This window comes from Sycon ciliatum, chromosome 5 (genome assembly GCF_964019385.1).
Source record: "Sycon ciliatum chromosome 5, ocSycCili1.1, whole genome shotgun sequence".
NCBI classification, from domain to species: Eukaryota; Metazoa; Porifera; class Calcarea; order Leucosolenida; family Sycettidae; genus Sycon; species Sycon ciliatum.
In genome coordinates, this window is record NC_088647.1 from 35,449,184 (window position 1) to 35,463,794 (window position 14,611).

Consider the following 14,611-nt stretch of genomic DNA (forward strand, 5'->3'; position numbering starts at 1 on the left):
TCCAAATCCCGGAAAATTGGAAGAAAATACCGAAAACTGCTCGAAAGGTGAGCGAGTTTGGTCGTTTCCATGAGAACAAAAGCGTACACGCGCACGCGCAATGCGTATTTCAGCAAAGTTGTAGCGTGCCTTTCAAAAACTCTGCACTGCCGAGTTCAACAGGTACCAGCAGGCAGCACCAAGAACGTGCATGTGGACCGTGTGGGGCAACCTTTCATCTGTGTTCTCTCCCCCGGCGTTGCTGTGGCCCAGTTTGTGCAGACCAGAAAGGCGTCTCTGCTTGGACTTGTGTGTGACTGTGGAGTTGTTAGAGCGGGAAGAGTTTTATATTGAGAGTAATTTCTGGAGCTACTTCACTAGCTGCGTGGCCTATTATTTGTTGTCTGGCAGTCGATTGATCCACCTGTGACTGTGTGTCCAAACCCATGGCTGATTCTGTCGCTGATGGTGGGTGAAAACATTTAGTCGGCTTCTGGCAACGGTTCTGGCAGCAAATTTCTGTTCATGCGCTATTATTCATGGATGCAGAAAATCGCCCGCCTGATGGGGGTGATGAAGGAGATGGGCAAGGGATGTCGGCTCATCGTCTTGCCACGCAACAGGAGTCTACTGAGGTATGCGAAATCTTGCTGGGGGCGTATGTGTGATGTTCTTGATTTTCCCAACCGTGGCAAGAACTACATTTTGCTTTTGACTGTTTGGTGTTCTTTTCTAAAGCAAATTTCCTGTCATCTACACCGAGCGTGTGTATTGTGGCACCGTTTAGCAAATTACTCATTCAACGTGGCATGCTGCATGCAGGGCAGACAATTTATTTGTATCGCCTTGAATTCAAAATTTGAACGCTTCACATTGAGTACGGATATGTTAGCTCTGTTGGTTTGTACCGAAGTGCATCCGATGGTTGCTGGCTGGTTCTTGATACCAACTCACTTCGCCATGCCAGTGCTGACCTATGCTATGGTGTGTCTCCTGGAGACGCCGAAAGGAGTTTTGTTTTTATGAGGTCACCCTGGTTCGTCTGTAGACTCCAGTGGCAGCGAGTCTAGTCCTCTAAATCTAGAGGCTGGTGCGAGGAGAGCTTGATTGATTATACAAGATGAGGTCATTCCTACATCCACACGTCCTAGACCTAGGTCTAGGAAAGCAGTATATTATGCTGCTGACTCACACTAGTACAGTCATACTGAACTGAGAATACTACTATTGTCCCTTCAAAAGCTCACTGAGACACTATTGTCGGTCATTGCACAGAGGTTGGCTGACCAAATGAAATTATTCCAGAAAACGACCTCTTGGTTCTGTGTATCTATGAAGGTGTAGTGCACGGGGTCACTGTTTTCTTTGTGAAGTTAGTGGCCATGTATGTGTCTGGCGTCTGGCCGTGGCTGGTTGTAGGCCGTACAATGTTTGCGCGGGGCTGTGTGTGTGTGTGTGTACGCGTGTGCACGCGTGTGCATGTGCACGTGTGCTACAAAGACGGCCCAGTTGTCGAGCAGCCTCTATCTGGTGACAACTCAGGGTTGCTCGCCGTTAGTGTTACATCTGTGTAGGTGATCTGACTAGTTGTGCTTCAGGCAAAGCCATTACATGCTTTGAACGCAAATTACTCCCGTTTTGTTGTGACAAGCTTACCCGTCTGTTTTGAGTTAAAAAATGTCCTTAGCGAGCTTGCTGTGTTCTTGATGTGTGTCTGTACTGTGCTGTGCTGACCTTGCAGGGTGCTGAAGGTAAGGGCAAGGGCGGTGAAAAACAGAAGCCATCTGAGAAGCTCGGCCATCGGCGCGTCAAGGGCGATGTGATCACGTACAAGAAGGTATGATGCGTCGTTTCTTTTCTTTTAACAAGCACCCATGGGTTCCAATCTGGTTAGAATTGAGGAGCAAAAGGGTGGTGAGACCTGGTGCACTCGGCTGACCTGAGGTCTCGGCTTCGTAGTGAGCTAGATCACCAATATTATTTTTTTTAAAGAGGAAGGGGGTGTGGAAGGATGCTTTGATGGCCATTTGGACGCCTTTATTTCTCTACGTGCATGTGTCCCCTGATCGTTGCTGGATAGTTCTTGGCAGTTTACTTCTTGAAGTGGTGGTAACCCACACAAGGTAGAGTGTACACCTCCTGGAGTGTGCACACAATATCCCACTCTTCCTATATCGTGTTGGGTAGGTACTGAACCAGAGAGCTCAGTGCTTGCTTTGTGTCGTTCCAACAGAGCCGCATACGCTGAAATTTGATCCTTTGTTGGTCCTATTTGGGAAAAGTCTGACATAAGTCCCGCACTGCTATTGTGCTGGTTCTGGTGTAGTACTGCTTGTAAGATATTGCGTATCACGTAACTGGAACTATGTGGACACTAAGCTCTGTCTGTCGCCGCTTTAGTCGTGAATGCCACGTTTCGTCTGTATTGGCGTAGTCTAGTGTGCGCCGTTATGAGCATTTCTCTGTATACTTGGGCAATTTTGTTTGCTATTTGTGCGCTTGATTGTTGATACGGTCAAGGGTGTATGACCCTGGGTATTATGCCCTCTTTATACGGTGCAAGTGACAGTGACAGTCTGCTCCACTTGAGAGAAGTGAACGCTTGCGAGCTGAACCTACACTCTTGGCCGTGGACTATTAGATTTGGCGAGTGGCAACTTCATTCTCTGATCTTGTCGGCGACACTTTGGTGCAGTATCACCGTATCCTCGTACTGCGGTGTCATTCTCACCGTGTGTGTCATGTGGTCAGTGTCAGTCAGCTGTGCAGTGGTGTCACCAGTACCCACCACCGACACTAGCCCCGCTTCCGTCTATTCCTAAAGCCCACTGCCTTGCTGTGCATGTGGTGACTGCGTATACGTGCCACATCTCTAGGTGTTGCTATGGCTACATGTAATTCTTTTGTGCTTACGCTACGGTTTTTGTCTTCTTTGTTCTGGTCCGTTGCAGACGCCGACGAACACTCTCATGCTGTCCATTCAACTGGGCCTTGAACAGTCGGTCAGTGGCTTCAGCATGCATGATATTCATCATAATGCATGATATTCATTACAATGCATTTACGTGCTTCACCATCACATAATGCGCTGCATTATGAGATTATGGTTGAACAAAGTATTTTCCACGTTATACATTTTCTGGACAGTGTTATTGATGGCGTATTAAAAAAGTGCCGCCACTATTATAATTTTAAAACCTTCATGAGCATCTGTCAAGAGCATCGTTTCTGCTATTCGCTTGCTCCAGACGTTGGCTGGTGTTGTCCAAGCAACACCCATGGTGAAGACTGGACTAAAGGACATAATCATAATTAATTTTATATTATATTAATTTTCATCTGCTTCGATGCACAACTTTACTGCCCAAGTTCACATTGCTTGTGAACTTGGATAGTTTCCAATCCATCACACTCCCACATGCTGATCTTGTTTGTTCCCACTGTCTTTGTTTTAGATTGGGAAGATCACCAACAAGCCCAAGCGCGATCTGCTCGTGGTGCACTGCAGCGAGAAAGAAGAAGTCGAGTTTGCACCGTAAGTTCTGCTGCTATTGACGTCCTTGAATCAAAATGATGAGTGGAATTCCCTTCTTGTGTCATGCATACTATTATGGACCCACCGCACATCGTAGTGTTGCAGATGGGGGGAAAAGAAGTGTTTCCACGAAGTGTACCGTATTTCCCTGATTATTTGTCGCACTCCATTATAAGTCTCACCCCCACTTTCAGGTGCAACTTATATTCAGGGAAATACGGTACCTCCAGAGTTCCTGTGTGGGATACTGAACTAGATATTGTATGCCTTCGTTCCTCTGTTTCCTGCCTTCAGTGATGGTAGCGGACAGACACCTGCCCACGACTATGGCTCATTCAAGTTCAAGACGTATGCGCCACTAGCGTTTCGGCACTTCCGTGAAGAATTCCACATCAAGGCCGATGACTTTCTGGTCAGTGGCGTATCTTGTTTAGCATCAGCAGGGCCGTGACGGGCAGTGCCTATTCTGCTGATCTGTATACTCTGATTATGATGTGTACCCAGTCATTGGGTCTGTGCTGACCATAGGATTACAGAAGGCACATGGCTACAGAAAGGAATGTCGAACTTTCAGCTTCCTCGTCTATGATTCCTTCACTCTGCCTACATGCATGTGAAATGGAATTTGATGCCATTGTCGAGTGCCACCGTGAAGACCTCTTTGAAGGTGTCTAAATGGGAGGTATGCATCTAAGATGGTCGTCACCTTTTCGCAGGGCAAGTTACCCTATTCTTGGCCGGTACAACCCGTTCTAGTATATTCATGGATATGACCTCACGAAGTTCACGACCTTGTACGCAGAGCTGGTATCAAGGTGTGTACCGTTGTAGTAGACTTGCCCCGCAAAACCTAATGGTGGGAAAATGATGCATGCGTCCCATTGTGTTGTCCAAGGCTAAGTAAGTAGTCAGACATGACATGATGGGTACAGGGCTGAGCTGGAAATGGTGTGTGTTTGTCTGCCACCTGCAGGTATCGTTATGTAACGAACAGCTGATTGAACTGAGCAACCCCGGTGCCAGTGGCTCTGTGTTCTATAAGACGAACGATGACGAGTTCATCATCAAGACGGTCGATCACAAGGAGGCAACGTTTCTGCGCCATCTACTACCTGGCTATTACCTGGTGAGTGTGGCTTACAGTGCTGTCTTCAGAACTTTGCAGAACTCGGCTACTTGTACGCGGGTATGCTCTTGATGATATCCTGTAGCTGATGGTTCTATACTTCAGATCTGGTGTTTGATCCTGAAATATTTTGGGTCTTCCGCGTTCATGTTAATCCTTTGATTTGGTTCCTATAGGCCTCGATGTGTTTGTAAACTTGACGCTGTATGTTGTCGGCTACTGTGTGCTGTATGTCCTGTATTGTCTGCAGAATCTAGTCCAGAACAAGCGGACGCTACTGCCAAAGTTCTACGGTTTATATACCTTCCAGGTATGTATTGGTTGGATGGCTGTTTGTTGCTGCTGCTGCTGCTACTGCTAGCTTGCATTGGAAAGAGCTGGCTCTGTGGTTCAGGCTTGTGCCGCTGTTGTTGCTCCCATTGTGCCTGCTCCTTGCTATTGTAGTGTTAAGCCACGATCGTGTGTACGGGAGATCTCGTTGCTGACCCTGCGTTTATTTTGGTCACCTTCAGTACTTGGCTGCATGGATGTACAAGTATGTCCAGCAGTGCAACTGCTGTTTCTGTTGCCACATTGACATATTATTATGTGGTTTGCTAATATGTAGATGGTGGTCAATGTCCCACTGAACTGACCTGTTATTTCTCGACATGCTGTTGCTGCTTTTCTTCTGCTTGCAGAACTTGGGCGGAAACATTCGCATCGTCGTCATGAATAACCTGCTACCCTCTGGTATCAATTATCATGAAAAATATGATCTGAAGGTCAGTTATGGATGACATACTTCTGGCGGTTCTCTCTATCTCTATCTCTATCTAAATCTCTCTCTCTCTCTATCTCTCGCTCTCGCGCGCACGCACACGCTCACTCGCTCACTGCATTGTGGTGAAATTGCTGCAATACTTGTCATTTCTGGTGGCAAGAATTGTGTGTGTGGAAGACCGGTATATCAGTGGTGATACGTGTTCTGCCTGTGTCTTGTTCCCTTTCAGGGTTCAACGTTCAAGCGGTTTGCGTCAGACAAAGAGCTTGCGAAGAAGAGTCCTACTCTGAAGGACTTGGACTTCCGCAAGCGCCACCCGGAAGGTTTCTTTCTCTCTTCGGACAAGTACACTTCCGTGATGGAGTCAATGAAGAGAGATGCCACGGTAGGGGAAAATAGTTGCCGCACTTTTAATTCTTCTTTGGGACAATCTAGTGAGGGGTGCTGTATGATACCGACTGGGTGCAGTGCCCCCCCCCCCCCCACACACACACACACGCTCAAGTTGAATGTGGATGTGTTACTTCTCCCGTTCCTGCTCTTGTAGTAGTTACTGTGTAAACTGAACCTTTCTGTAGGTGCTGTAAGGGCTAACCCATCAACTCATCTTGTGTGCTTGCTGTGCTCGTGCAGGTGCTGGAGAGCTTCAAGATCATGGATTACAGTTTGCTCATGGGCGTGCACAATATCGATGAAGAGCTGCGTTCCAGAGGTGAAGCGACGAGTCAAGTGAGTTTGCCTATGCATGCTTCTCCCGGGTTGTCGTATTGTTAGATGTGTGCGGGGGAGACAAAGAGACAGACAGATAGACAGACAGACAGACAAACAGACATAGAAAGAGGGAGAGGGAGATGTTCACTGTAGCTCAGACTTTCACCACGCCAATGTGTATTTGTCAGTACACGGGTGCGCAGCACTCTCTGTGGACTGGTCAGACTAATCTAGTGTGTGTGTGTGGTACTGTTCACATCCTGTCAACCCCTCATTGACATGGCAGTGAAGCAACTGGCTGTGCCGTATCATGACCAGCCGCACTGGCTGCTGCGCCCGTGACATTCATAGTACATGATCACATGCTCTTTTTCAAGTTCTCATTTGTTTACTTTCATCACCTCTGTGTGGCGTGTATGCAGGACTTGGCTTCTCCTGACCACACGCTCTCCGATCGTCCTGGCAGTTTTGGCGAGGGATCTGCGCCAACAAGACGGCAGTTCTTCAGCGTTGTCCAGGAGAGAGGGCATGAGGAGGTCGAGGCACTGCCTTATCGGATACCGTGAGTTTGGCGTACCATGATGCTCTTGTTTCACTCACTCTGTGCTGCACCGAAAAGAATAGTGCCATGACGTCTGCTAGTGCTGAGATTCCCGATTCCCTTCTAAAGATATGTGCTGCCAGGCACTTCTGCACACTGTACTGGTCAGATTTCAACTGGATGTGTATCAATTTACTTGTGGGGCAGCAGCAGCAGCAGTAGCAGTACCTACTGTCTACAGTTAAATGTGCCATAGGCGGCCTCTACTGTAGGCTACCAGTTGCTGTGAACGAGTGTGTCTTCATGCAGCCCAATGTTTGCAGGCCTAGGGCTGTGCAGCGCCCAACGCATACTTGGGTGACGCAGCCAGATTTCATTGATTAGTGCTGCACTGAGCAAAATGTAGTACAGTAAATATCGGATATAACGTGCCCCTTTGATTTTCGAAAATTTATCACTATATCCGGTGCATCACTATAGCCGATTTGCATGTTTGACCGACACATGGCACATGACTGCACATGAAATGATGCGTACACGCTGGAAAAAGCATGCTGAAAGTGCATGCATGCTCCGCGGACTGTGTACCGGTGCATGACACAGAGCAGTGCATGGCAGTGCAGTACGAGTACAGACTGTACATGTACTAGAACTATACTTCGATACATCATGTGGCATGGCTGCTTCTTCAGCGTCAAAAAAAGCCTGAGCTGGATCCGTACTCACGTAGATCTACTCGGTGTCCAACGAGTTGCGTAGAGCCAGAAATAGTCATGAGTGGCTGTGTACGTGAGTTGGCAACATCATCGTGAGAGGCAACACAGCCAGAAACGGACAAGAGCATGCAGAAAGATACAGAAAAGGACAAGACCATACAAAGGGAGCGCTCGAGCGAGGGGTAGCGCAGCCAGAAAAGGACATGTGCATACAGAAACGGACAAGAGCATACAAAGGGAGCACATTGCGAGGGGTAGCACAGCCAGAAACGGACATGTGTGATCATCACTCTTGATCATTATATGCGATATTTTCCTGTACATTTGATATGGTTTGCTTCCTGAAGTCCATCACAATAAGCGATATATCGGTATAGCCGATAATAGTGTATATAGTGATATTTTAGCTGTATTTTTTCTGATTTGATTTTGATTTTGACGTGTTCTATCACTATAACCGGTATATCATTATATCCGGTCACTTTATAAACGATACTTACTGTACATCTGCTGTAACTGTGTAAGAGCCCACCAGCCATAAGGCAGCCAGTTTTGATTTTGTCAAGGGCTGGTCGCTGCTGACGGATTTGACAGTCATCCTGCTGCACAACTTGCCTCACTCAGAGGGGCAAGCGGGTACTGTGTGGCAGTGTCGATGTGCATGGCATCACTTGGCCACATGGAAGCATCGATTTCCAGCTTTGCGCGGCTGGGACTGGAAGTAGATTGCTATTGACCGTGTTGCTTTTGATCTTGATGGTCGTGATGTACTGTGCATGTGTGTATGGTCCAGTGATGGTGGGATCTCGGCGCGGAACGCGAAAGGAGATCGACTGGTTATTTACATTGGCATCATTGATATTTTACAACACTACAGGTCAGTTTTCACTGCAAGTTGGTGTTCAGATGATTCCTTCTTGTGCTTTGGTGCATGTGCTTTCATTTGTGCGGGTGCAGGGTGTGCGGTGTGTTGGTGTGCGGGGTGTTGTCTTGCTGGTGGCATAAAGGATAGGGGGTGTTTTGCTTTGTGCAAATCACCTCCCTTTTCTTTGATGTGTGTATCAATGTATGTACATGTATATAGTGTGTTGTGTGACCTTTTTTAATTTTTTTAAATGAAAGTGCACATGCTTACATAGAGTGGAAGAGAATAACAACAACAACAACAACAACAGCAGCAGCAGCAGCAGCAGCAAGAGAACATACCTGCATTGCCAATATTGCCGTACTGCCCCGTTGTGTGTTCTGAATCTGTTTGCTGTTGTGTCCTCTCTCACCTTTTGGTTCGCCCGTTCACTTGGCTACTGTCACTACTGTGTGTGTCTCTCCTCGCGCCCAACTCAGATTCCGCAAAAAGCTCGAACACTCGTTCAAGTCCGTTCTGCACGATGGGGTAAGTGGCATGACTGGTGTTCAGTCTGGCCGGGCATGCATGTACACACAGTGAGCTTGAGCCTTGTAGTCTTCCCTTATGTACTCTGCTTTTACCTGAAGTGAATACAGCACTTACAGTAAAACCTGTCAATGCCACCACCTGTCCTAGAAGACCACTGAAACCAGAATAAAGGGATGCTATTTCCAGTCAAATGACCCTGGATAAGGAGACCACCAAGTAACAGGGACCACAATATTGAGGTCGTATGAGCGGTCGTCTTAGACAGTTTTCCTGTATTACTGTGGGGAGAGAGGAGACATGGTCACGTACCAGCTTCCTATCTCTCCCTGCAGGGTGAGAAAGTCTCGCCTGACTGTTTTGAGCATTCTGCGTTTGGGTGGGGTACTCCTCTTGTGTACTGGATGTCTGCTAAGTCAGACCAGAACAGCTGAATTGATAGCGAGGAGTCCCAGCGCTGCGGCTTGTAGGAATCGGAAGTACATATAGCAACTCAGCAGCACAAGCGCACTGGCAGTTGCACCGAGGATCAGAGCATCCAGCGGAGGAGTGGCTGGGTGTTGATCTGAACGCTTCTGTGCACAGTCCTGGAGTGAGCTGTAGTACTTCGAAGTATGTCAGAGAGACTATTACATGTCTTGGGTATCCGCGGGTAGAAAGGTTTCAGCCCTAGGGCACCACTCCTCCAAGTGCACCCTCTATGTCAAACTGTACATGGTACTTTATTTGATGGGGTCACGGTAGAATGTCAATGGTACATGTCTTTTTATGTGCGTCCGTGTGTGTGTGTGTGTCTGTGTGTGTCTGTGTGTGTGTGTGTGCTTGTAGGACACTGTGTCGGTACACAAGCCCGGCTTCTATGCACAGCGCTTCACTGAGTTCTTCTCCAAGCAGGTCTTCCACGGTAAGTTGCTCTGCTCACACCTGGACACATTGTCGAGTTGACCAGTTGCCGGTATACAGTGCACTGCATTGTACTTGCAATGGGTAAGACGCAGCAATGGGTAAGACGCACCGACGTGGAGGATTTGTGAACAATGGTCGGATCAGGCATCCAGCACTACTATTGTATGTTTCCGGCACATGGCGTATTGAGTCCAGCTCCTCTGTCCAGTGTCATGTCTTGTCGCCGGCTTCATCCAGTTCCGTTGAATGCTGATTTGTGTGTGTGTGTGTCGCTGCTGCTATAGCTAAGGCAATGGTCAAGAGAAAAGTATCGTCGCTGAAGCGCCCACGCCAGCCTAGTGCACCGGTATCTCCGTCCACGTCGAGTGAGGCGGCCATCCCCGAGGGACCGAGATACTCCCTGCCCAGCGCGGCGGCCGTTGTGGCATGTACGTATTGATATTGGTGCTCCTGCTTGCCTGTGCAATGCTGTAGTGTTTGTGTGTGTCTGACTGACATGCGCTGATCCACTCGCACCGGTCTTGTATAGTCCCAAGTCACTGCAGTCATGCTTTTCTGCTGCTGGCTTATTGTATGGGCTGCTTGTTACCACTGCTCTGCTGGTAGCAGCATTACTAATAGCTTTTTTTTGGGGGGGGGGGGGAACTAGCCTTAGGCACTTGGCTGCATGAGGTGTTTATTGTATGGGCTGCTTGTTACCTCTGCTGGTAGCAGCATTACTAATAGCTTTTGAGGGGGGGGGGGGGGGGACTAGCCTTAGGCGCTTGGCTGCATGAGGTGTTGCACGGTAGATACTGAATTTCCTGAGAATGTGTGCAAGATTAACGGAAGATAAATGCCTTAGGCACGTGGCTGTATGAGGTGTTGCACGGAAGATACTGAATTTCCTGAGAATGTGTGCAAGATTAACGGAAGATAAATGAGCGTATACGCTGCTTGCAGTCACAGGTCTGTATTTGTATTTAATTTTATTTTCATTGCTATCGGGCTCGGCCTCATTTTTTCTGTGCTGCGCTGAGGAGTTCACAAAGAACGAAACAGCATGCTGTCCGCAGATTGAGTATTTGTATTTATGGATTCTCCACAGGCCTTAGCCTAAATCGAGGGAGTCTCAGTCAACAGCTTATGTAGTCTAGTGACTACTTCGAAGTAGTAGTCTGTGTCGTGTTGTCGTGGTGTCACCACACACATACTTCTTCCTGTGTGATGTTCCTCCTGTTCTTGTTCTGTTGTTATTATTGTTGTCCACATAGCTTCGGAGCCTGACCTACCGTCATCCACTGCTGCTTCAGCCCAGGCCGGCCATGAGACAGTTGTGGAGGAAGAAGCAGCAGCGGCAACAGCAGTGGCCGGTGCTAATGCAGATGCGAAGGCACCAGTGTTTGCGGCGGCTGCTGAGCAAGAGCCGGTTGCTGATGCGGCTGTGGTAGCAGATACGATCGCTGATGAAGAGCAGTCTGCTGCAGTTGTAGACACCGTTGAAGGTTCGAATACTGCTGCTGCCGATGCTGCTGTTGAGTCAGCTACTGACGAGCAACCTGCTAATGCAAGTGCTGAGCAAGCTGCTGAAGTACCAGCCACGCCGATTGAGCAGACTGCGGTGGTGGAGGCAGGGGAGCAGAGCAGTGGAAGTGACAGTACGCCCACCACTGCTGCTGCGGCTGACCCTGAAACAGAGGGCACTAGCACAGCAGCAACAGCAGAAGAACCCGCTGCTGCGGATAGTAAAGCTGCAGGTGAGCCGACGGTTACCACAGGCCAACCAGTAGAGAACGGAGATATGGTCTGATCACGCTGGAGCCACGTCGTCAGCTGGATGTTCAGGCCAACAGGTGGTGTAGTGATCGTATCACCTCATCAGCCTGTTGCACAAGCTGGTGGCGTCAGGATTGTCATCTCGACGCACTGTTCTCTGGTAAGTTACCAACATATTCTCTGGCTGGTTGCTTGACGAGCGTGGATCTTGGACTCTAGGATGTTTCTTTCTCTTATTTTCATTTCTTCTGCAATTGAATGATTGTGTTCATCGTTCTCGTAGACACATTCTGTGTAGCCTTGTCCACTTCTTGTCACAGGCCCTTCTGCGGCAACTTTGTTGCTTCTCTCTTTCATTTTAGCCGGTCGTGTCTGTCACTCTTTCTGTTGGTTTGCTGCGTTTGCGGCAGCATCCCCCCCCCCCCCCCGACCCACCAGTCCACCGCTGTGTAGAGTAACTCCCAACTCCCCGTGCGGTGTGTGTTGTGCATGTGTGCGTTCCCCGTTGTTTATATTTATTCCTCTTTGTCTACTGGTACTGTGCTGTTGTTAAACACGCACACGCACACAGTGCAAAGATAGTAATGGGTTGCTGTGCTAGGCAAAATCAACCTGTCAGAAATGCGACTAACCCACCAGACTTCAGCATGAGAAACAAAAAATTGCCGTCTCCTTCATTCCAGTATTGCACCCGTTAGGCAATCTGCGCTTGCGACACCAGTACTCGCCATAATATGTGGGTACTACAGTATCCTGCTGCGCTTTATTTAGTAGTATTAGTAGTAGTATAGTTGACTTTTATTGTGTACGTCTTTAAGATCTATGCCTCTCTCTCTCTCTCTCTCTCTCTCTCTCTCTCTCTCTCTCTCTCTCTCTCTCTCTCTCTCTCTCTCTCTCTCTCTCTCTCTCTCTCGTTTGTGATAGGAACTAAACGTATCTTGTGCTGTTTCATTCAGGTGTGGCAGGATATTTTTTATATTTTTTTACCTGTGCTCCATGCTGATTTCTTTTTTAAACCTTTGCTTGCCTGTATGACCAGCGATCTGTCTGCGTCGGACCTCTCCTCTCGTTCTCTATATTCACAGAGAATAATAGTATCTGCTGCGCCTGCGGTGGTTAGCATGCAGCAGGCGCGTGTTTTACTCCGGAAGCGCCGGCCGCTTGCCTGCAATTTCGTCTTTTGTTTAGCTGCTCTTTTTCATTGTCTATCCGTGCCTGCTGCTGTGAAGTATTTCGGATCTTGCCAACGGCAGCCGTGTATCTCTCTTAGTTCTGTCTTCCTCTCCTTGCGGAACATATTTTGCCGTACTGCTCTAAAATATCAGTCCTCTGTTTCTCGCCTTGTGCATCGAATGGGACAGTGTGGTCTTGTGTACAGTTGGTACCGGGGAGTAGTACAATACCCTGGTATTGTACTACTCCCTGGTTGGTACTAGCAAGAGTGGTACTAGCAAGAGTGGTACTAGCAAGAGTACTTAACCGGTTTGTACAGTTGGTACTACACTTGTAGTTTCGTAGCCGGTATGATTGTTGGGATAATAAGCCTATCTCTTAATTTGCTGGCCAAAAATCCTATATATAGGATTTGAAAATGTGTGTCTTTTATGCCGTTGTTATTGGTCATCACGACCAATAATAACGGCATAAGGCCACACTGAAGAAGGTCTGTGGTTCGACTCACCCGACCGACCGTACATTTTTCAGCCCGACCGTAACTTTTTTTCGGCGGGCTGTCGTGTGACTGACGTACGTGGACTGAACACGTCCATCCACGTCTACGTGCTGTGCAGCGTGAGTCTGCGGACGCAGGCGGCTCCTTTTGGACTTGACTTGTAGTTCTCGTACTGCAGTGCAGTGCAGTGAGTGGTAGATCTACGACTGCTGCCTTGTGCTGGTAGTACTAGTAGAGTCTACTCGATACGACCACCGGCAGACTGGCGAGACTTATTTTGAAGTGACCGTCCGGTTGAGAGTGATTGCCTCGTTCCAGATTAAGGACGGCCTTCTGTTTTGGGATGAAGGACAGACGAGATTGCACTTTCCTCGTGTATTGGGAACGATATTTCACCTGTACCGGTAAGTTGCTGCTCCATGTGTGCAAGCACAGGAAGCGTCGATGGAAAAAGCCCATGTATTCGTGCACGCCGACACCAAACTAGCAATACGTGTACCGGTACATTGTACAATTTGTACTTCGAAGTAGTTCCCGAACTTACTTTCAACTCGCATCGTTCTTCATTTGCTTGATGATTTGGACAGTCAGAGTCACCGCTTGAAGTTATTCTCTTCTCGTTCCAGAGCTACACAATGTTTCAAAGTATTAGCCAGTGATCCCTTTATACAACATGTATGGCATAACACTGCGTAATAATGCCGATGTACTGGGTGTCTAAAGGCAGTACAGTGTATTTACATGTACTAAAAATATATATTTAAAAAAAAAGCCGCCCGCCCGCCCGTAAAAAAAATGTCCATGTTAGTCGAACCACACACCTTCTTTAGTTTGGCCTAATGGTTTTCATGGAAGTTGTAAATATGTTTGAGGCATGAATGTTTACATTTTAGATTCATAGGGCGATAAAATTTTCTGATGAATACCCATTTTCAGCAATAATTGGAAATTTGAGCATAATTGTTCAGCTGCTGTCATGGAAAGGACTGAAGCAGTGAATGTGAACATTGCAGGTGTGGCATGGGGTGGTTTCATGATGGCATATCGCACATGCCGTCATGACGTCATGAAACTACCAGTTTAAGGGATAAAACAAGGTCCAATAAAATCTCAAATCCTATATATAGGAGGATTCGAAAAATAGGGCACAGGCCTTAGTAATATTGGGCAAGGAGATGAGCCTGAGATGTTAGTGTTTGAAAAAATTATCTTATTCAACTCTCGATATCTACTAAGACCTAGCAAGGAAGAATTGGTCGCATACTTTTTGCTATTCTCATGCCACACCCATTTTGAGTTGAAAAATATGACCAAAATCCTATATATAGGATTTAGCAAATTAAGAGATAACTTCGGCATGTACTTCGAAGCATGGGGTAGTAATATACTTGAGAACGGGTAGTAAAATGCTGGTATCTTAGTAGTAAGTGCATGCCTGTACAGTATTGTAGCGTACAGCGAAACTTCAGAAAAAACCCACTATGTTGGGAGAACAACCACTATGTTGGGAGAAT

General features: G+C 47.5%; 1 protein-coding gene across 1 annotated transcript; it reads left to right on the forward strand.

The window, feature by feature from the left end:
- Positions 1-184: 184 nt before the first annotated feature.
- On the forward strand, positions 185-12,771 carry LOC135818489 (phosphatidylinositol 4-phosphate 5-kinase type-1 alpha-like). Its single transcript, XM_065331875.1, has 17 exons — positions 185-447; positions 529-614; positions 1,721-1,816; positions 2,931-2,981; positions 3,435-3,514; positions 3,809-3,926; positions 4,488-4,640; positions 4,891-4,950; positions 5,321-5,404; positions 5,633-5,788; positions 6,037-6,132; positions 6,537-6,676; positions 8,165-8,248; positions 8,716-8,764; positions 9,593-9,668; positions 9,955-10,098; positions 10,924-12,771. Exons 1-17 carry the CDS (start codon positions 426-428, stop codon positions 11,457-11,459), a joined length of 2,031 nt encoding a protein of 676 aa, XP_065187947.1. The 5' UTR covers positions 185-425; the 3' UTR covers positions 11,460-12,771.
- The last annotated feature ends 1,840 nt before the right edge of the window (positions 12,772-14,611 follow it).